At 39.4% G+C, this 23154-nt stretch overlaps 2 protein-coding genes across 3 annotated transcripts in view; one reads left to right on the top strand and one right to left on the bottom strand.

Annotated features, from left to right (window-relative positions):
* ciita (class II, major histocompatibility complex, transactivator) overlaps window positions 1–18006 on the top strand; it is a 126336-nt gene extending 108330 nt beyond the window's left edge. Inside the window, exons 15-23 of the mRNA XM_072560017.1 lie at window positions 362–541; window positions 2026–2097; window positions 4955–5035; window positions 6928–7041; window positions 7977–8060; window positions 9319–9402; window positions 10473–10556; window positions 11297–11402; window positions 15028–18006. Of these exons, the coding sequence (XP_072416118.1) occupies window positions 362–541; window positions 2026–2097; window positions 4955–5035; window positions 6928–7041; window positions 7977–8060; window positions 9319–9402; window positions 10473–10556; window positions 11297–11372 (775 nt within the window). The 3' untranslated portion in view covers window positions 11373–11402; window positions 15028–18006. The remainder of the gene's footprint in view (window positions 1–361; window positions 542–2025; window positions 2098–4954; window positions 5036–6927; window positions 7042–7976; window positions 8061–9318; window positions 9403–10472; window positions 10557–11296; window positions 11403–15027) is intronic.
* The window catches only part of LOC140464656 (uncharacterized), a 35701-nt gene that overhangs the window by 6849 nt on the left and 5698 nt on the right, over window positions 1–23154 (bottom strand). The window contains exons 2-3 of one of the 2 annotated variants that reach the window (XM_072560018.1): window positions 4116–4223; window positions 2225–2346 (exon numbers count right to left, since the gene is read on the bottom strand). In XM_072560018.1, the coding sequence (XP_072416119.1) occupies window positions 2239–2346; window positions 4116–4223 (216 nt within the window). In that variant the 3' untranslated portion in view covers window positions 2225–2238. The remainder of the gene's footprint in view (window positions 1–2224; window positions 2347–4115; window positions 4224–23154) is intronic. The other variant, XM_072560019.1, reaches the window with a different exon arrangement.

The raw sequence follows: 23154 nt of genomic DNA on the forward strand, positions 1-23154 counted from the left end.
TACACCTCCCACTTAGCTTTACTGTTAATGTGGAGATCTACTTCTAGTGGAAATCTCATTCTGCTAAATCTCCTTGATCTGATTCCTATCCTTTTTGAAAAGTACTGTGTTTAATCCCCAAATGTACAACCCTTATGGGTAAAGAAAGTTAAAATTCACACACCAGGTAACCTGATGAAGGAACAGTGCTCTGAAAGCTAGTACTTCCATGTAAATCTGTCGGACTGTAACCTGGTGATATGTGATTTTTAACTTTGACCACCCCAGTCCAACACTGGCACCACCACATCATGGTTAGAGACGGTTGAGAGGAGATTTGATGGAGCTCTTCATTCTTTCATTTATCGTTCTTCCTGAACAGAGTGTCGGTATGCGATGTGATAAAACTTTGGGAACATTTGGAGCAAAATGGGTTCCATGAGCTGCTTCGTCAGTCACTTCTTAAATTTTCTGTGAATCCTTTCGAGATTAAGAGTTTGAAAGATATCGATGACCTTGATTTACTGGTACAAATTCATAAAGATAGAAGATTCCTTTCAAGGTAAGTAAATGCATCTCTTACTTCTAATTGACAGTCGATGAAAGTTTCTGCCTTCTCTTCCCACACCCCTCAATGTAATTTGCTTTGGAATGTATATTTTTTGTACTTTACATATAATTTAGGAGCAGGAGTAGGCTATACAACCAATTCAACCTGCTCCACTGGTCAATAGGATCATGGCTGATCTGACTATGTCCTCAACCGCACTTTCCCACATACTCCCAATAATCTTTGACTCTCTTGGGGCGGCACGGTGGCTCAGTGGTTAGCACTGCTGCCTCACAGCACTGCCTCACAGTCTTTCCTGATGAAGGGCTCATGCCTGAAACATCAATTTTCCTACTCCTTGGATGCTGCCTGATCTGCTGTGCTTTTCAGCACCACTCTTGACTCCAATCCCCAGCATCTGCAGTCCTCACTTTCTACTACCTGCAGTAACCAACTTCTACCTTTAGATTGAGCCCTTCAGTGCCATCCAGGAAAAGGGAGATGCTTCAAGGAGGAAGGGAATGATTTAAGGCAATGTTTCACAAGCTTGTTCCCACCATAACCCCAATGTGAAGATCGAAAGCTATCATAACACCACAGACAGTGATTTTGGGGAGAGTTGGGGTGGGCAGCTAAGAAGTGAAGGGCTATTAGAATCAGGGTGGACAGGTTTTTAGGTTAGATTACCTACAGTGTGGAAACAGGCCCTTCGGCCCAACAGGTCCACACCAACCCTCCGAGGAGTAACCCACCCAGACCCATTTCCCTCTGACTAATGCACCTAACACTATGGACAATTTAGCATGGCTAATTCACCCTAACCTGCACATCTTTGGACTGTGGGAGGAAACCCACGCAGACACGGGGAGAATGTGCAAACTCCACACAGACAATCACCCAAGGCTGGAATCAAACCTGGGACCCTGTCATAGAATCATAGAATCGTAGAATTCCCACAGTGTGGAAGCAGGCCATTTGGCTCATTGAGTCCACACTGATCCTCTGAGTAGTATCCTACTTAGACCCAACCTCATATTCTATCCCTGTAACCCTGCCTTTCCTATAGCCTACCACCCAACCTGCACATTTTTGGACTGTGGGAGGAAACCGGAGCACCCGGAGGAAACCCACATAGACACAGGGAGAATGTGCAAACTCCACAGACAGTGGTGATCTGATGTCCATGATCTAACTGAATGGAGAACAGGCTGAGTAGCCCGCTCCTGATCTCTGAAGGCTGCTCCCAAAGTTTATTTATTTCATTTCTTTTTGCATGAAGCATCTACTTCTGTTTAAATTATGATATTTAATTTGAAAATTGAATTTGAAGTTTGTAGAAAGCAGTACATGTCTAGGTAAAATAGTTCTGCTTTTGTGTCAGGTCTGTAGTATGAAAGAAAATAAACTGATGTCATTTCAAACAGGTATCCCTGTGTAATGAAGTGCAACAAATAAATTTTCGTCTTTTCTGTCTTCCTTATTTTTTCCTGTAACAGCACACACGACACAACAGGAAGTGAACTCTATGAGCTACCTGCTGTCAGAACATTACAGGTGCTGGAGTTTGCGTGAGTAATCACTTTATTATTCTGAATTGACTTGCTTCTTCAGTTTGAATATAACAATGACTAGGGTTAAAGTGTCTGTTAACTCAGGAAGTGCCTGCAGAGGATTGCTATGTGAGTTGGTACTTACTGTTCTTTCCATGGCTACTTAGCCACATTATAACAGGCTAATAGGACATCCAGCACAGGTACAGAGGCCACAAAGCTCTGCCAGCCTGTGTTGTTCCAGCTGATTCTGTTTGTCAATGATGGCTATTAAGTAGCATAAAAGAGAAAAAAAAAAGCCAGTTTTGAATGGAGAAAGTTAAAGTTGCTGGTTACAAGTGTGAAAGCCGTGGTATTGTCAACAATGTTTGTAAATCTGTTTGTTTCAAATTACTGTATTATTTAAGGAGTGACGCTTTAGCATTTAGAACACCCAGTTCAGATAGAAGCGACAGTCCTAGTGTGATACCAGTCAGCTATGCCATTGTATGGTTAACCTTGGACTGAGAGGGTCTATTCACTGCTGTATATGTGATAAGAGCAAAAGCAAAATTCTAATCTTGTAGTGAGGATCTTTTTGTGTTACTCAGCTAAGAAATTCTGTGAATACTTTAAGAAATGCATTTCTTCCACTGGCTCCCTTTAAAAAAATACTGATTTTCTTTACAAAGATTTTTGAAATTTTTCACACCAGAATTTGTTAATGAAGCAGCAAAGACAAGGCAACAAATTCCCTGTTAACTATGAACAGTAGAAACCTTCTTCCAGAAAATTATTTCAGGTGAACTCACTGTGAAAATACCTTAATTTTCACAACAAATTTAGCTCCAGGAATACAGCTGGTGCAAACTTTAGAAAATATAACATAACATTTCTCAATGAATAATTTTGACTATATTTTTGGTAAAAGCCTGCTATAATTAGGTGGATACTAAATATTTTGAATAAGTTATTAGAGAATCTTTCAGCGCAGAGCTAGTGTGTTTGGTCCAGTTTGCAGTTTTCCCAATGGAATTCCTTTTCAATCCACAATCTCTGTTCAAATATTTAACCAATTTCCTCTGAAACGTTATTTCTTCCTAATTTGAAAGATGTTTGACATCATAACAATTTGCCTTTTCTTTAATATGTTTTATCTTTCCCCCTGCTTTGTGTACTGATTGTAACAAGATCAGCCAGGTGGACCTCATAAAATAGGAGTTTCCTGAATGGGGCTGTTAACCTGGTCCATCACTGAGCCTTGGCTGACAGAGATAAACAGGAGTGAAAAATAAGCACTACCGCAGTTAGGCGGTAGTGTGGGGGTAATAAAAAAAGAAAAAAACCCAAAAAAACAAAAAAAAACAGGAGTGTCAGAGGTTCTGTTTGCTTTAGAAGCCGGCTCTGAGCTAGCTGGGTCAGTGTATTGGACTACGCACTTGTAAATAAAGGGTGACTTGGTAATGGGATACCAGCCTTCGTGGAGTTATTTCACTTTGCTTTGAGATTGTGCCATAGATATTGACCCAGCATATAAATCAACACCATTTTCCCAGTCCCAACCATCATCTTTTTGAGTCGAGCCCCCTTTTCAGCATATCAGAAAGATGGTCCTGAGCAATCACCTTATGGCTTTTACTGAGGTGTAGTAAAGAGAGGCTGGCCAGCCCACTGCCTGTAGGCAGGGTGATAATTTAAACATGTCGCTGAGATTCAAAGCCTCTGATTTAACCTGCTTTCCAGCTTTAAATGTGAACAGCCTGGGTTTCCCAACCTTGGAGAAAACCCAGCAGCCGCAGCGATGTGCGGATAACCTCAAGGGGAAAGCAAGTGGGGAGGGATGGTGTAGTGGTAATTTTATTGGACTAGTAATCTGGAACAGCATGTTAATGTTCAGGGGGACATGGGCTTTGAATCCCAACATCGCAAATGGTGAAAGTTGAATTCATTAAAAATCTGGAATTAAAAGCTGGTCTAGTGGTGCCCATGCTACAATTGTCATAAAAGCCTACCAGGTTCACTAACATCACTTCAGGAAGGAAATCTGCCATCCTTACCTGCTCTGGTCTACATTCAATTCTAGAGCAATTTGGTTGACTCTTAACTGTCCTGTGGTGTTTAGGCTTTTGGAAATAAATGCTGACCCGGCCAGCAGTGTCCATAACCTGTGAACAAAAAAAGGAGAATGCTAACACAGTACTGCTTGTGGCCATTAGAGGCCAGCTTCCTCCAGACCCCAAAACTTGCCCAACATCAGACCAACTTCCACACAAACCTCCCACTGCGACACCCTGACCTGATATCAGACCCTCTTCCCCATCTTTCAGGGATGGAGTCTCCCTGTCAAAGGTTTAGGGATTGGTTTGTACTTTGGTGTTGGAGGTTTACAGGGATAGTGTTGGGGTGTGGGTCTGGTTGGGATGCTCTTCAGAGGGTCAGTGTAAACTCAATGTGCCAAATAGCTTCCACACTGTAGGGGGTCTATGATTTTATTGTAACTATCTCCAGTCCCACTTCCCTAGGGCCAGAAATTGGCTCTCCCACTCCCAATGTACTGTTAAGTAAAAGTATATCCCAGTTTTCTGCTGTAAATTATAAAGATTCAACATTGCACCATCACTCTCATATTCGCTATTTAATCATAAAGCTGAGCATCCCATGTTTATTTTTAACATTTTTATCAACAGCTACTTGACTGTTGCTCCTGGCCACCTTCATCAATGATTCATTCTGTTCTTTACTTTGTTTACAGTGTCGTCAGTATGATTCACGGTTTTGTAATCTAGCCTTTTGCTTAGATGTTGCCCCATAAATGTTGTTCTTTAAAACTCTTTTTTTACTATTATAGAGAGTCGCAAAATAGTGGCTTACTAAAATAGCTATTTCAATCTTACAGTCTTGGCCCAGTGGATGGACCTCAGGGGTTTCAAAAATTAACTAAGATTCTACCAGCTCTGGCATTTTTGAAGTATCTAGAGTAAGTAAAAATTTAATGTATTTATCAATGGTTTACTTTGTATGCCTTATAAATTAACCTCACTCTTTTTGAAGTGATAATATAAACTATTAATAGCATCTAATCTGTTGCACCATTGGAAATTTCCAATTTGACATTTCTAATATTTTAATTAATAACTTGCACTATTTTCTATTTTACATTTGCAAAATTTCTAATTCAAAATTTCCAATTTGAAAATGTTGGTATTTTCAATTTGACATTTCCAGTATTTTCATAAAAACATACTGATTCTTCATCAAACTGGAAAATCACAGCTTTATCTGGTGTGTGAGTTAAACAGAAACAAGAAACCAGCTTAATGTTGGATAAATAATAAAGCTGTATTTTCACATTAAACTGAATCATTCCATAATGTTTGGCTAATGAGTTGGAACACACAGGTGGATTTCATTAATGTGTTTCAAAATGCATCTATATTTAGAACTGTATTTGCATTATTTACAATGTGGTGTATTTATAAAGACAATGGGATATCATTATTCTGTAGGAAGAAGTATTTACTCAAATGTAATTGTCTGTCATGTGTTTGCTCCATGCATTGTGTCTAAAATCGAAGCAATTTCACATTGGGTTTGTCTATCGCCAAGGGAATGATTAATTGATTTGGTATCGGTTTTATGGTGGCTGTTCTATAATTTAGTCTTTTGCACAAATGTTTGCCTCATAAATGCTGTTATTCTATAAGGCAAAATCTTAAGTTAAGTAATACAGTGCTTCTTCTGTACCTATGACAGGAGATCATGACATATCATTGGAGTATAGGAGGTTGAGAGGTAACCTGATAAAAGTTTATAAAATAATGAGAGGTATAGATTGAGTTAATGATAGTTGTCCTTTCCTTAGGGTGGGGGATTTCAAGACAAGGGGACACATTTTAAGGTGAGAGGAAAGAGATTTAGAAAAGACATGAGAAGCAATTTCTTTTACACAGTGGGTGGTTCGCATGTGGAATGAACTTCCTGAGGAAGTGGTGGATGTGGGTACAATTACAACGTTTAAAAGACATTTGGATAAGTACATGAATAGGAAAGGTTTGGAGGGATATGTGCCAGGAGCAGACAGGTGGGACTAGTTTAGTTTGGGATTATGTTCAGCATGGACTGGTTGGACCGAAGGGTCTGTTTCCGTGATGTATGACTCTATCATGCTTGGCTGTTTTGCACCATTCTTAAGCATCTTCTGAAGCGTATCCACAAGTGTTCAGTGACATCCATCATCCAACAATACCTAGACTGAGCCTGCTTTCTTCTGCCCTCTACTTTATCTTTTAGAAGAGATCTCTGCCACTTGTCAACTTTGAGCACATCAGTGAAAGATTGACATTTTATTTTCTGAGTGTCACATTTTAGGACTTGCAATTTCAAGCACTTCTTTGCTTGTTGTATGATCTATGTATGAAATTTTTCGCATATATCTTGGTGTTCATATTTCAAAAGCCTCTATTTCTTTCATAGATCTTTACTTATTGTCCAGCTTTCTGAGGCATACTGGGAAGTGAACAGAATGTAGCATCTTATGAGCCTTGAATTTCCCTGTTGTTAACATATCCTTTGACTTTACATAATTAGGTCTAGCTATCTCTATCTTCCTCCTATCTGCATCGCAATATAACCCACAGGAATATTGTATATGGAATACATTGCAGGAATGTGAAGGAGGGATACATTCCTGCAATACCTCAATACATTGCAGGAATACATTGCAGGAATGCAGGTTCACAGGCTAGATTTCACCACACCGCCAGCAGATAAACTATTCCATTTATAACAATTCTTAACTTGTGCCAAACTTTCTCCTTTATTACTGGAATGGTTCACTTGCAACTGAAACCTTCTGCTATTTGCTTCTAGTCTTGAAGGACCAAGCTCCCAGAAAGTTAAAATGAGTGAAAACAAAATTGGAGATGAAGGAGCTGAGAGACTAGCAAAAGTGTTGTCTAATCTAACACTGCTAGAAAAACTGACGTAAGTTAAAATATTTACTCAACAACATTTTGAATTACAGAACAACCTTGATTATCCGAACGAGACAAGTGGGGAGTATTTTGTTCGGATATGATCGTAAACAAAGGAAGAACTTATGGAACCTTGGGATCTTGTTCGGATAATCCAAAATTCGGTTAATTGATGTTCAGATAACCAAGGTTGTTCTGTATATATTAATGTGTCTTGTATTTCAAACCATACAAACAAGTGAGTAATTATGATATTTGTGTATTTTTTAAAAAAAATTACATTCATTTCTGGACTGGGTGTACTTTTTACTATCCACGTGCAATGCCCATTTTAAAAACCAAGGTTTTTCTACTGTGCCTGAAACTTAAAGATCAGTTGTTCCCGTCACTGTTCCCTCAACCTTTTACAATTATTCTTTTCCATTGTACTGTCTATCTCCTCAACTTTCCTGTGTCTGCTTTTTGTATCTTTTATTCCCACATCCTCTCCCTCTCTCTATGCCTCCTCCCTCTCCATCTCCCCTATTGTCACCATCTCCTTCCCTCCTTCTCTTCCTAGCCTTTCTCTTCTCCCTTCAGGTGACTAAATAGCAGGGGTATGGCAGGGGGAGAGAAGTAAGGGAATAAGAGAAGTCACACCTCACAGGAAAAGTCCGAGCAAACTTGGTAATCTTTGTTACAACACTTAACGGACCATTCTCTCTGACTGACTAAGGTCACAGCAGATTCAGTAATAGATTATAAATGTACATTGAGCACTACATTTTTCTAGTTTGCCTTTATTCATGGATTAGCTCCAGAGTAATCCAAAATTACAACTGCAGTATGGAAAACTGCAACACTGTAATTTATTGCTATCTTAGTTCAGTCTTTTCTTATCATCCTTAAATATTGATTGAATATCCAAATTATTTTGAAGTAACTTGCTTTTATTTTGCTTTTCAGATTGTCGCGGAACCAAATAGCTGACCGAGGAGCACAGGAGCTGGCTAGATCACTTCCCAACCTGAAGTTTTTAAAGACACTGAGGTAGGTTTTAAAGTAAATACCTTTTGAGGTATTTTAGGAAAATGACTTTGTCATAGAAGCTCCTACACCCAAGATGTGACCTTATTTTTTGTCACGCAAGCTAATCTCCCAGCCATGGACTCCACTTAGACTTCTCATTGTCATGGAAAAGCAACCAACAACATCAAAGACCCTTCCTACCCCAGTAATACTCTCTTCCAACCTCTTCTGTCAGGCAGAAGATACAGGAACTTAAACACACGAACCAACAGGTTCAAGAACAACTTCCACACTGTTATCAGACTGCTGAATGGACCTCTCTAATTTCAAATCTAACATTGATCTTGCTTTGGTGCACCTCCTGTGTAGCTATAACCTTGCATGTCTTGTTCTGTCTAAACACCATATGAGCTGTATGTCCTTGTATATTATAAGTTGTCTGTACTGCTTGCAAAACAAAACTTTTCATTGTACTCAGCTACATATGACAACAATAAATCAAATCAAACTTACTCTTTGGATTTTCTAGCAGCAACATCCAGGAATTTTAATTAAACTTTTAAAATTAACACATAAGTTTACAGTGATGTGTCCCAGATGCTGGAAGGATCTGTTTAACACAAATTGGCAAAAATATTATTAAAATTTAAGTCAGTTTTAATTGTTCCATGCAATTGCTTTACTTCCCATGTCAGTTTAAGGACATTGATAAGACAATACATTGCTGAATCTTGCCATACATTTTCCCACAAACCTGTCCAATTTCAAGAGTCCTGAAACCAATCTCAGGTGACCTGTTCCCTTGCTCCTCCAAAAGTGCTTGTGAATGAGTTTTTCTGACACATCCATTCACTCATAGAAAAACATTCAATGTTGAGATCCAGTGTCTGTCCTGCCATTCCACAGTGTCATGTCAAGAGAACACTCCACTGCTTTCACAATGTGATCATAGATATGTCTGCCTTATGTGAAAATAAATCTGGAGTTGGTGATTTCAAGCTTTTAACCTACCGTTAATTAGAAATTAGATTTTAATACTTCACCTATAAACATCCTGAAATGAACCTGTTTGCTTTGTACACCTGTAATATTTTATCATTTGAGTGCTTTATTTGGTGGGGTTCTTTTCATACTAATACTTTCGAGCTTGCATCAAGCATCAAAGCCAAGTTAATTATTTAAATTTAACACTAATTTCAGTCGCCTCTTCTGCCATGTCAAAAATACAACTAATTAGTAATCCGCCCTTTGTCTGATCCCATTTCACTTTATTTTACAGTCTGTATGACAATATCATTGGTGACAAAGGGGCAGAAAAATTAGCAGAAATACTCCCGATAATGAAGTCGTTGAAAGTTCTAGAGTAAGTATCAAGTTGGTGATAACTGTGTAAAAACAAGGCTGGAGGTAATTACTTGCACCTCTCTTTGTTTCTAGCTATACTGATCCTTCCTTGCTGAAATTATTGTCGAAATTGGTATGTGTAAATTGCACAATATAAAGATATTTCTGCAGACTGAAGTCCTGCATCTGAGCTGTGATCGAGAGTACAGCTCTCATTATTCTAATCCTTGCTGCTTTGGATCACCCCAGTATCTCCATTATGAAACAGTGTAGGATCAACATAAATACACACAGAAGCATCTTGGGTCTGTTTCTAAAGCCTCTGTTAAATCTGTGATTATGTATGAACCTGGTGAAGATCCTCTTTGTTTACAAGTTCTACAGCAACTTGAGAGTTAGAAAAGGGAATGCTTATTGAATGCTGCCAAAGAAATGGTAAGTTGGGTCTTTGTCACATCCCTCACCATTGGAGCTGGGATTGGGAAAGTGTTCCTCCGAGCAGGTCACTGCTGACCTGATCTTGACCCCTTGTGGAGGCTAAGATATTAACATGAGATATTGATCAAGGCCCATGAGCCAAGTTTGATCCTCAGCCTCAGGTGAAATGTTTCTGGAAATGTGATGGTCTCTATTGTTAAAGCATCCGCCTGACTTGTGGCACAGGTTTACAGCACTCCATCTCCCTGTTTTGGATTGAAAAACAAGCTTAAATGATTTTCTACCCCATTCTGTCCATTTGCAGTTCCCAAGTCCATAAAACTAAGAAGTAGAACTAGCTATTCAGTCCATCTAATCTGCTCTGCTATTCAGTGGGATCATGGCTGATCTGATAAACTTCCAACTCTTTCTTGCCTTTTCTCCATTCCTTTAACCTCCCTGCTCTTGTATTCCACGTTGCTCTTAATAAGACCATAAGACGTAGGAGCAGATGTGAGACTGATAGCATTACATTTTGTTTTAAAACAATGAAATATATTGGAAATTACATTTTAGAGGCCCTGTATATAAATGTAATGGTTTTATTTGTTTGAATTAGACTTGGCTTCCAAACAGTAATGTTAACTGAGCCCTTTTATTTTATTTCTGTAGTGTTAAATTTAATAAAATCACAGATACTGGAGCCCAGAGACTGACTCAGAGTTTAAAAGATTGTCCCCATATTGAGACAATATGGTAAGTTTGACAAAGTTTCATAAATGATTAATTTGTACTATCCCTCTTAAAATTTTCCCTTTGTTTTATATTTGGGATGTACATTAGGTAAGTACAGCATTACTCCATGCATTTTGAACTTCCAACAATGTTATTTTCAAAACTGGGTCGATCTGAATAATTATTTAATTTCCTTCCCTATTCTTTTGAAAGACTAATGGAGGGGCTCCTATTGGTCTTCCAGGTTCAGGAACTCACTCCTTAATTGGGCATTGAATGGGCATTCAGAATACTGTCCAAAGCTAGAGCATGTTTTGGGGCTGGGATCCAGAAAAATGATCTAGTCATTAGGGTCCTGCTTTGTCTCACTCTCACACCCACATGCTGTCTCGATCTTCCCTAACCGTCGGCACAGATCATTGGATATTGTGCAAGGAAGGAAATCTGCACTGATCTTTTCTCTGTCCCCAGCTCAGGGACACTGAGCCCAGTCATAGTGTTTCAATGCTTAGATCAACCAACCAATTTGACTAAAAGCATTCACATTTACCTGCACAAGTGTCTTTGTTGATGCACACAACTCCTAACATTCAGTAACAGAATTCATGGTGGGGGTTGAAATCAATTGTAGCCACCCTGTGTTAGTTAAGATAAGCCTTCGTTATCTGTGTGCCCAAATGTTACATTGAACATTATTCTTACCCGCTAGACAGTGAGGGAGTTTGTGTTATGGTTTACAGCTATCTGTTCTCATTCTACAGGCTATGGAGCCCAACAATTACACACTGGATGTCTGAACACATTCAACAGATTGATGTTCGAATTAATTTACAGTAGGCAGTTCTTAATGCTCAGGTAAAGTGTCAAGTAAGTGTACCAATTTCTCTTCTCTTTAATACTTAATTGTTAGTTAGAGTTTGATTACTTTCCTTACTATTTCTTCTCAATAGCATTCTTCTTATTTGTGACATAATTTATACTTGAAAGCTAGCATTTAGAAAGGTGTCCTTTGTTGTTAGTTTTTATGCCCTTGCTACTTTAGAGGGGAGATGGACATGAATCCAGCAAGCCAGAGAACCAGGCTAATGGACATCTGGTTTCAAATTCTATTATGGCAATTGGTGGAATTTTAAGTCAATCAACAAATTTGGAATATAAAACTAACACCAATGATCCTGACAACTGTACAATTAAAATATGTTATGTTTAAATCTATTGTCCTTACCTTGTCTGATCCACATGTGACTTTAGACCCTCAGCATTAATTGCCTGGCATGTCACTTAGATCAAGTGCACTTTAGGATGGGCAATAGACATTGGCCTTGTCAGTGACACCCACTTTCCATTTTGAAGAAGCATCACCAGACTTTCCCAATTGAATGCTTCAATCAGAAACAGGGAGCATCTGGTTTGTGGATGGCTTCTTGCCTACTGTCAGTGCTGGTACACTAAAGGAAACAACATCTCCACGTCTTCCCTATCAAGCCTCCAAAGAATCTTGTATATTTTAATAAGATCTTCTCTAATTTTTCTAAATTCCCATGAATGCAAAGCCCAAACCACTAAACCTATCCTAAGAAAATCTCTCCATAAAAGAATGAAAAACAAAAATTGCTGGAAAGTTTTGCAGCATCTGTGGGGAGAAATCAGAGTTAACTTTTCGGGTCGAGTGACCCTTCCTCAGAACTGCTGGAAGCTAAGAAAATGCTGACTTATGTGTAGAAGGTAGGGTGGGGAGAGGGGGTAAGGAGTAAGTGATAGATTGGGATAGAGCCCAAAGGAGGAGAAGAACAGTTGGTCAGACAAAGAAGTGGATAACAATCTGGCTAAAAGATTTAATAGCTGTTAATGGTGACTGTAATGGGTGGTGTGTAATACCAGACTGTGATTACAAGGTCTTGTTTGTGTGGGTTGGGGTAAGGACATAGGAGAGCTCAAGCCCTGAAGTTATTGAACTTGATATTGAGTCCAGAGGGCTGCAGGGTCCTCTGGCAGAAAATGAGGTGCTGTTCCTTCAGCTTGAGCTGAGCTTTGCTGTAGTACTGCAGCAAGCCTGAGACAGAGACGTTGGACAGGTAACAGGGTGGACTGTTGAAGTGGTAGGCAACTGGAAGCTCAGGGTCTTTACTGCAGGCAGAATGCAACTGTTCTGTGAAGCAGTCACCCAGTCTATGCTTCGTTTCCCCAATGTAGAGGAGACCACATTGTGAGCAGTGATTGTGTGAAGTGCAAGTAAAGTGCTACTTCATCTGGAAAATATGTCTGGGCCCTTGGATACTGGGGAGGGACGAAGTAAACAGACAGGTGTTACACCTTCTGCAGTTGCAGGGGAAGGTGCCATGGGGCTGTCGGGGATGTGTTGGGAGTGAAGGAAGTGTGGACCAGTGTGTCCCAGAGGGAACAATCCCTGGGGCAGAAGGCTGACAAGGGAGGAAATGGGAATATGTATCTGGTGATGGCATCACACTGGAGGTTGCAGAAATGCCAGCTAATGATCCTCTGGATGTGGATGCTGGTGGGATGGTGGGTGAGGCCAAGGGGGACCTTATCGCCATTGGGGGAATGAAGAGAGGGGGTGGGGGCCGAAGTGCAGGAGATGGGTCAAACCCAGTTGTGGGCCCTGAGAACAAAGGTGTTGAAAATTCTCAGTTGAGGAAGAAGGTGCACATTTCAGAGCCCCCTTGTCAAAGTTGGCATCATCGGAACAAATGCGACAGAAACGGAAGAACTGGGAGAATGGAATAGAGTTTTTTTACAGGAAGCAGGGTGCGAGAATGTATAGTCTATGTAACTCAGGGAGTGAGTTTATAGTGGATATTGGTGACCAGTCTATCCCAAAATGGAAACAGAGGTATAGAGGAAGGGAAGGGAGGAGTCTCTCCAAAATCTCTCTGTATTCAGAATCAATCTGCTGAACCGTCTCTGGATTGCCTCTAATGTAAGTATATCTTTACTTAGATAATGGAACGAAATTCTCGTATTCTAGAATTTTGCTAAATCTCCCCTCACCTTTTCTTCTCTACCTTCTCCAAACTGTCTCCATAATGAGGTTTCTCATCCCTAGAAGCACTCTTGTAAATGCCTTCTGCACTCTTTCCAATACATTCACATTCCTTGCTAAAATATGATGTTCTGAACAGTACTCCAGGTGTGGTCTAACCAGCCTCCTAGATTGATTCAGCATAACTTCCCTACTCTTGTGCTCAATGCCCCTATTGATAAGGCCTAGAATACTATATAATTATTAACAACTCTCTCTACCTGTCCTACCACTTTTAATGACTTATGCACATATAAACACTCGGGTTTCTCTGCTCCTGCACACACTTTAGAGTATATATTTTATATTGAATCTTCATGTTGTAACATGCATCAAGAGGTATCACCTCACATTTCTCTCCATTGAACTCACCTGCCATCTCTCCTCCCAATCCACCAACATGTTAATGTTGTGTTGAAACTCTGCACCAATCCTTACAGTTTATAATTCTTTCAAATTTTATCTTGTCCACAAACTTTGAAAGTGTTCCCCAACCACCAAGCTGTAGACTTGAAGTGCAGGTTCATTGTTCCTTGAAAATAGAGTCACAGGTAGAGAGAATAGTGAAGAAGGTGTTTGGTACGCTTGCCTTTATTGATCAGAGTATTGAATACAGGAGTTGGGAGGTCATGTTGCAGCTCTACAGGACATTGGTTAGGCCACTTTTGGAATATTGCGTGCAATTTTAGTCTCCCTCTTATAGGAAGGATGTTGTGAAACTTGAAGGGTTCAGAAATTATTTACAAGGATGTAGCCAGGGTTGAAGGGTTTGAGCTATAGGGGAAGGCTGAATAGTGTGGGTCTGTTTTCCCTGGATCATTAGAGGCCGAGGGGTGATGTTATAAAGCTTTATAAAATCATGAGGGGCATGAATAAGGTAAATAAACAAGATATTTTCCCTGGGTTGGGTGAGTCCAGAGCTAGAGAGCATAGGTTTAGGGTGAGAGGGGAAAGATTTAAAAGGAACATAAAGGGCAGCTTTTTCACACAGAGGGTAGTGTGTGTATGGAATGAGCTGTCAGAGGAAATGGTGGAGGCTGGGACAATTGCAACATTTAAAAACCATCTGGATGGTTATATGAATAAGAAGGGTTTCGAGGGATATGGGCCAAGTGCTGGCAAATGAGAAAAGATTAATTTAGGATATCTGGGCAGCATGGACAAGTTGGACCAAAGGATCTGTTTCCATACTGTAAAACTCTATGACTCTGTCAAATGTGCACTCAGTTTGAATGGAGTTAAAAGCATTGAAAACTGCTCCACTAGGAATCTTTACAGCAGGCAGAGAATCAAGATGTCTGAGCTGGTTTAAAAATCTAATCCTAGAAGTTCAGTGTCCTAACCAATACTATCTTTCCTTCCTTTTTTGTCTTCATCTTTCCAGTGAGGCAAGCTCATTTTACTTCAAATGGAACACAGCAAATGAACATTTTCTTTGTGCTTTGATTACAGTTTTGTACAAGAATGCACAAATCAGCAGGAATTGCAGGTGAAATCTTTATACTTCATATTTCTTCAGACTAAATTGAAAAGCATCAAGCTTCGACATTGGTCTACAGGCTGTGCAGTGGTACCAGTAGCAATGCCAGACATCATCTTTGCAGATTGCTTTCATCGTCAAGAAACAGCAGAAATATCAATGAAGACTTTGCCACATGTATCAAAATCAGGGGAAAGCTTAGAATGTGGAAATTGTTATCATGTAAAGTTGTTGTGATGAATACTATTTAAAGTAAAGCCAGATAGGTACATGAGAACAACAAATCAAGAGGTGATTTTTTTGCATGGAGGTGAAGTCAATTGGGAACAGGCTGTGGAGCATAAACAACATATATGTGCTGGACTAAATGGCCAATTTCTGTGCTATTATCTGTTCTGTTCTTTTTATATAAAGCCTTCATAGATTTTCCTCCCTTACTTACCAACATTCTTTGTATCAAGAGATCAATGTTTATTATGGTTTTGTTTTCTTGAGATCTTCACTGTCATTGTCATTCAGGATAGTGTGTAGGGAGAACAATGCAATGCAACTTTGCAGTCTCCCATGAGCGGAGCTGTGAAACCATATACCAATCTTTCTACAGGTTCATTATTGCTATTGCTGACAAAATCAATATACCAAATTCTATTGAGCATAATCTTTACAGATGACCTAACCTATGGAATATTTAGAAAGAAACTTGAATCTTGTATAAAATTTTGCACTAAATGAATTTTTTATTGCACGCGGTTACTTTATTGTAGTGTTGGTAGTTGGCTGCTGCTGTTTATGTATAAAAGGGACCATATTAGTGTGCTTTCCTTTGGCAAATATATAAACAGCTTGTATTTATGTAGCAGCTTTTACATTATAAAGCATCCCAAAGCACTTCACAGGGGCATTATAAAACAAACCTTGACACCAGTCCACATTAGGAGAGATTAGAACAGGTGATAAAGAGCTTGATCAATGGAATGGATTTTGAGGAACATTTTTGAAGAAAGGAGGAGAGGTTTATCTGAGGAATTCCATACTTTAACACCTTGGCACCTTAAGGCAAGGTTACCAACAGTGGAATAATGAACATAAAGGTTTCACAAGAGGCCAAAATTAAAGGAGTGCAAATATCTTGGAGGGTTGCAGGTGATGACAGATATTAGAGAGAGAGCTGAGTACTTGGAAGGATCAGGAAACAAGGATATTAATTTTAAAATTGAAGCATTGTTTAATTAAGTGAATACAGGGATAATGAATAAATAGGATTTAGTGCAATTTAGGACAAGGATATGCAAAAGGCCAGCTAATTTCTGAACATCATGTTACACACTACTGCTTTAGTTAGAGCAAATTTAAGTCACTTTCCAGAAATAAATACCCAAAATGGTCTTGACTTAGTTATGCACTGCAATAGTTTTTGATAACCAATTGATGGAATAGCTCAGCTTTAAGTAGTTTTGATGTTCTTCAGATTTATTTGCTATATTGTACAGTTATTTATTTAATCACAATTGACAAATTGCTCAAGATGGTTAAAGGGTCGCATGTAGTTTTTTCAACAACAACAGTACAAATCCAACAGAACAGTATCGGAAAAGGCAATGGACTCATGACCCATGGCAGATGAGCAGTTTGACTCGATTGGATGAAGTAAGGTGGTTTGAGCTCTATAGCTTGTCCCCTCCAAAGTAACTTTCCCTTCCTATCTGTTGATACATCTGATCTCTGTGGTTGGTGGACATCTCATTCAGTTGCTGCATTCAAATGTCCAATTACCATGGTACAGGTATCCAAAGGAGACCTCTCCATTCTGGCCCTCATTTGCTTACCTCTTGTATGGATATATTGTTAAATTTACCCAGACTGTCTTTAGTTCAGTGAGCATGAGACATACTATCAGGCTTTGGAATGATTTGCCTTAAGATTCATTTAAGGGTTATGTCTTCATTAGGTAATGGTATATTTGAATTCCAATATTTGATATATCATATTTTAATTCTATGCAGTGCTGTGGAACTGTTACAGATTTGTTTAGTCAGAAAGGGGAGAGGTGAGCCAAGTATTTTAATAATGCTCATTTTTGTATAATTTATTAGGCCCTAAGACCATCATTTCTTACAGCAACGTTTCTAGCCAAGACAGTATATGATAATAGTTTCAACATGTGCACTTTGTAATGACAAAGTAAAGAGTGGCTTGATGAAAGCCCTGACTCCAGTTTTACTCTCTTTCTTTTCAAAGCCTGTACTATGCTGATTCTGGATTGGACATAAACTGTGGGAATAAATAACTACTGAGGGAGTGATCAAATAACTAACTATTATTCTGTGGCTAGGCACTATTTAGATGGTGGTGTAGAAATGGGATATGGTGGTTAAAGGTACTTATCAAAACTAAGCAATAATACAACAACTTTTCAGATTTTCAATTTTTGCTTGGCAGTATACAGAATGGAAACATTAGTAAAAGGAGAAACAAGATTAAAGCTTTTTGTTTTGCACTCATGGAAACTGAGAGGCAAGTTTTGGTTTTCTTACATTCCAGTCTACATGTGTGAAGGACGAAAAACTTTTACTTTGTATTATTTTTTAAACATTTTCTATTTTGCATGTTTTCTTTCTTGAGTATTCCAGCAAGTTATAAAAACAAACAATATACTTTAATTTTAGTAATTGCTATTAATTATACAGAAATGATTTAAGTTCTTTTTCACAATACGGAATGGTGAATATGTATAAAATGCTTGTGTAATTTGTCAATATGTAAACTAGAAACATCAGTTGTAAATATTTGTACAGAATTTGTTGTCTCAGACGAAAAAGCAAAGCAATTTAACAAGTTTTTGTTTTTAAAAAGGGCTAAACTGATTCAGAGTTTGATGTTTAAAAAATGCACTAAATCATCATGTTAAACTTTGCTGCTATTTTTAATAAACTAAAGAAAAATGACTTTAATTAACTCTCCCTTATTTTTCTCTGTATTGGGCAATGTGATTGCTAGAAACATCAAGAGCTATAATTTCTATCCCTGTCCATACACATTCTCTCCGTGTCTGCGTGGGTTTCCTCCGGGTGCTCCGGTTTCCTCCCACGATCCAAAAATGTGCAGGTTAGGTGAACTGGCCAGGCTAAATTGCTCGCAGTGTTAGGTGAAGGGGTAAATGTAGGGGAATGGGTCTGGGTGGGTTGCGCTTCGGTGGATCGGTGTGGACTTGTTGGGCCAAAGGGCCTGTTTCCACACTGTAAGTAATCTAATCTAATCTAGTCTAACCTCTCTTGACATTCCCTCACTATCAACATCCTGAGGGTTACCATTGACAAGAAACTGAACTGGATCAGTCGTAAAAATACTGTTGGGACAAGAGCTGGTTAGGTGGTGAGGAATTCTGCAGTGAATAACTCACCTCTTGTCTCCAATGCCTGTCCACAGTCTATCAAACACAAGTTAGGAATGTGAAGGAATACTTTCCACTTGTTGGATGAGTGCATTTCCAACAACACTCTTGGTTAGGCCACTTTTGGAATATTGTGTGCAATTCTGGTCTCCCTGCTATAGGATGTTGTGAAACTCGAAAGGGTTCAAAAAAGATTGACAAGGATGTTGCCAGGGTTGGAGGGTTTGAGCTATAGGGAGAGGTTGAATAGGCTGGGGCTGTTTTCCCTGGAGCATCAGAGGCTGAGGGGTGACCTCATAGAGGTTTATAAAATCATGAGCATGAATAAGATAAATAGACACAAAGTCTTTTCCCTGGGGCGGGGGAATCTAGAACTAGAGGGGAAAGATTCAAGAGGAACCTAAGGGGCAACTTTTTCAAAAAAGGGTGGTGCACATATGAAATGAGCTGCTAGAGGAAGTGGTACAATTACAACATTGGATGGGTATATGAATAGGAAGGGTTTAAAGGGATATGGACCAAATGCTGGCAAATGGGACTAGATTAATTTAGAATATCTGGTCAGCATGGTGAGTTGGACCAAAAGATCTGTTTCTGTGCGGTACATCTCTATGACTCTAAGAAGCTTGACGTTATCACGGACAAAACTGCTGCTTGATTAGAACCACATGCATCATCACTTTCAACATGCATCAATGTGCAGTGTGTACCATGTACAAGTTCACCTCCCTCCCAAGAGTACCTTCCAATCCTCTGACCTCTACCACCTAGAAGCACAAGAATACCTGCTAGTTCTTTTCTAAGCCACAAACCATCCTGGCTTGAAACTATAGCACTGTTTCTTCATTGCTGCTGGGTCAAAATCCTGGAACTCTTTTCATGACAGCACATTCTAGCAGCTCGAGAAGGCAGGTCAACACCATTTTCTACACAGCAATTAGGGTAAGCAACAACAACACCCATATCCCATGAATGAATAAATAAACTTCAACAGAACTCCTTAGAAAACCTACCTGCACACGGACCACAAAATGCTCTTTGAAATCCAGCTCCACATCTAAGATTTTGGTCACTCTTTCAATTATTCCTTCATTGGCTACTGTTATCTTTGTGACTACGCAGTGCCTTGAGATGGCTTTAAATGTTAAAGGCACAGAAGTAATTCAGGTTGTGAATTACTACATCACGTAGGCCTCTGATCATGGCTGACTGGACAAAATACAGATTGTACAGATTCTGTCATTATATACTCAGTTCTGGGTCAAGAAAGAATAACAAACCTTTGTCTTTTTAAAAGAAGTAATTGCATCTCCTCTGGGAGAGTGAGACCACGAGATGTTTTTGTTCTAAGATGGCTGTTTGATTTCAATTATTGCTGCGTTGAGCTGCTACGTTGTTATTCATTAATTTCGGTCTTGTTCGGCTTATTCCATCACTTGTTTTAAATATTTTGAACAAATATCCTGAATTTAAACTAATTTTTAACATGGTACAAATTTTTATGTTTAATATTTCTATGAAAATCTGTTATTTTCACAAATTGTGGTCTTCAAGGACCACATGCTGTGGTTCTAGGTTGGATATCAGAATTTATTGATGTCAACATGTTCATTGGTGTTGGCAAAATTCTTGTATTTGTTTATGATGCAAAAAACTCAAGACTTTCACAATTGAAACACATCAAGGTGAATTACTATTCAGTGTATTTCCACATTATTGGTTTGGTTAGCCAAATCTTTCTAAAACTTGTGACTCTCACTTTCTGAGACCAAACTCTTTAGTATCCCAAGATCATCTTGGAGAGCACTGAAAACCTTTCTTTCCCCAAACCAAACCTTTCTCTTAAGGGCTTCATTTTAACATTCTTTTTGTAGAAATTAGGACAGAGCTAAATTATGACAGCACTGGGGATGATCCTCAAATTTTAGTAGCATGTGTGGTAGATCTGAGTTGTTTGATCCAGCAATATTTGAGTTTGGTAGGACTGTAGAAGGCAGATCTAAGTTTGCCACAATTCTGTATGAGTATCAATTTGGTCCACTGATAAATAATGTCAGCTGTGAGAGAGCAAGAAAGGGCAGGGATTGGCATGTTACATCATCAGGGTTCGCAGGAAATGCTCCCCCTACTATTGGAAGGATGTTGTGAAACTTGCAAAGGTTCAGAAAAGATTTACAAGGGTGTTGCCAGGGTTGGAGGGTTTAAGCTGAAGGCTGAGGCTGAATAGGCTGGCACTATTTTCCTTGGGGTGCTGGTGGCTGAGAGGGGTGATGTTATAAAGGTTTACAAAATCGTGAAGGGCACGAATAGGGTGAATAGCCAAGGTATTTTCCCCCGAATGGGGGTGGGGGATCCAAAACTAGAAGGCACAGGTTTGAGGGAAAAGATTTAGAAGGGACCTCAGGGACAACTTTTTCACGCAGAGTACAACATTTAAAAAGCATCTGGATGGGTATATGAACAGAAAAGGTTGGGAGTGATATGGGCCAAATGGGATTAGATTAATTCAGGATAGCTGGTCGGCATGGATGAGTTGGACTGACGGGTCTTTTTCCATGCTGCACAACTCTATAACTCTCTGACTCTATGCTCATTTCCAGCATCTCTGATTTGTCACCTATCTGTCCACAGGTAGTTCTTGATTAATGCACTTTCACATAATGTGATTTTTACTTTAATTCCCAACATCCCGGTAACATAAGCCTGATTTGCAATAACACAGTTCTTGCATGACTCCCAGTGTGCAGGGGAAGAAACGTCTTGTATGCCTGTGCAGGTTTATATTTGTACAGCTTGTTTTGGCTGTTGCTTGCTTCTACTAAAGCTGTATAAAAAAGTCTTTTTCACAACTGCCCACAATGACACACAATCCTCCACCTCCAAAGCAACAGAACAGCAGCCTGGTGATCCTCTCAACATCAAGTTTGAGTTGCAACTGAATCAAATGAAGATCCATAGCCTTCCACCTACAGGTAAGCAATCTTGTATATGAGGCAAGAATCACTAAAGTTTTGGCGAGTTTTGAGATTTGTAGCTCAGGTTGAGGTTTTGGATGTAGGTTTGCTCACTGAGCTGGAAGGTTCATTTCCAGATGTTTCGTTACCTTACTAGGTAACATCTTAAGTGGGCCTCAGGCGAAGCAATGCTGAAGATTCCTGCTTTCTATTTATGTTTGGGTTTCTTTGGGTTGGTGATGTTATTTCCTGTGGTGAAGTCACTTCCTTTTTTTTCTCAGGGGGTGGTAGATGGGGGTCTAACTCGATGAGTTTGTTAAGAGTTCCAGTTGGAATGCCATGCTTCTAGGAATTCTCGTGCGTGTCTTTGGTTTGTCCTGAGATGGATGTATTGTCCCAGTTGAAGTGGTGTCCTTCCTCATCCTGAAGAAGGGCTCATGCCTGAAACATCAATGCGCCTTCTCCTCGAATGCTGTCTGACCTGCTGCGCTTTTCCAGCAACACATTTTCAGCTCTGATCTCCAGCATCTGCAGTCCTCACTTTCTCCTACTAGTGAGAGAGGGTCATGGCTTTTTATGGCTAGTTAGTGTTCATGTATCCTGGTAGCTAGTTTTCTGCCTGTTTGTCCAATGTAATGTTTGTTACAGTCCTTGCACGGTATTTTGTAAATAACATTAGTTTTGCTCATAGTCTGTGTAGAATCTTTCAAGTTCATTAGCTGCTGTTTTAGTGTGTTGATGGGTTTGTGGGCTACCATGATGCCAAGGGGTCTGAGTCGTCAAGCAGTCATTTCCGAGATGTCTTTGATGTAGGGGAGAGTGGCTAGGGTTTCTGGATATGTTTTGTCTGCTTGTTTGGGTTTGATGCTGAGAAAATCGACGGACTGTGTTTGTTGGGTACCCATTCTTTTTGAGTACACGCTATAGGTGATTTTCCTCTGCTCTGCATAGTTCCTCTGTGCTGCAATATGTGTTCGCTCGTTGAAATAATGTTCTGATGCAGCTTCATTTGTACCTTGGCAAAAATTTTGTTATTTTCATGTCTTCTTTGGTTTATATATAAATTTTGTGCTTGCATTCTGTACTTTTTTGACACTCTGGTAACAAATATTTACATCAATTTCTATGGAAATACTCATTTCAGATAACTAAATTCACTTAAAACAGCAATTTTTAGGAATATAACTGCATATTAATCAAAGACCACCTGCACTGAATTCAGAAAGCGTAACTGAAAATGTAGTCAGAGTACAGAAACAGATCTTTCAGTCCATAATTCCAAATTAAACCAGTCCCACCTGCCTGCTTCTGTCCCATATCCCTCTAAAGCTTTCCTAGTCATGTACCTATGCAAACATCTTTTAAACACTGTAATTGTACCCCCATCCACCACTTCCTCAGGAAGTTCATTCCAGACACCCTCTGTTAAAAAAAGTTTTCCCTCATGTCTTTCCAGCTTAATAACATCCTTCCTATTACTGGGTGACCAGAACTGGACACAACATTCCAGAAGAGACCTCCCCCATGTTCTGTACAACCTCAACATGACTTCCCAACCGCTATGCTCAAAGAACTGAGTAATGAAGGCAAATGTGCCAGACACCCTTCTAACAACCCTATTTATATGTGACACAGACTTCAAAGAATTACTTACCTGAACTCCTGTTGTCGAAAGGCAATGTAATGCATAAAATTAATTATGGTTTGAATTTTATGATGTTAACTTTGTTTAAAATGTTATTTCCAACAATAGA

This window comes from Chiloscyllium punctatum, chromosome 40 (genome assembly GCF_047496795.1).
Source record: "Chiloscyllium punctatum isolate Juve2018m chromosome 40, sChiPun1.3, whole genome shotgun sequence".
NCBI lineage: Eukaryota > Metazoa > Chordata > Chondrichthyes > Orectolobiformes > Hemiscylliidae > Chiloscyllium > Chiloscyllium punctatum.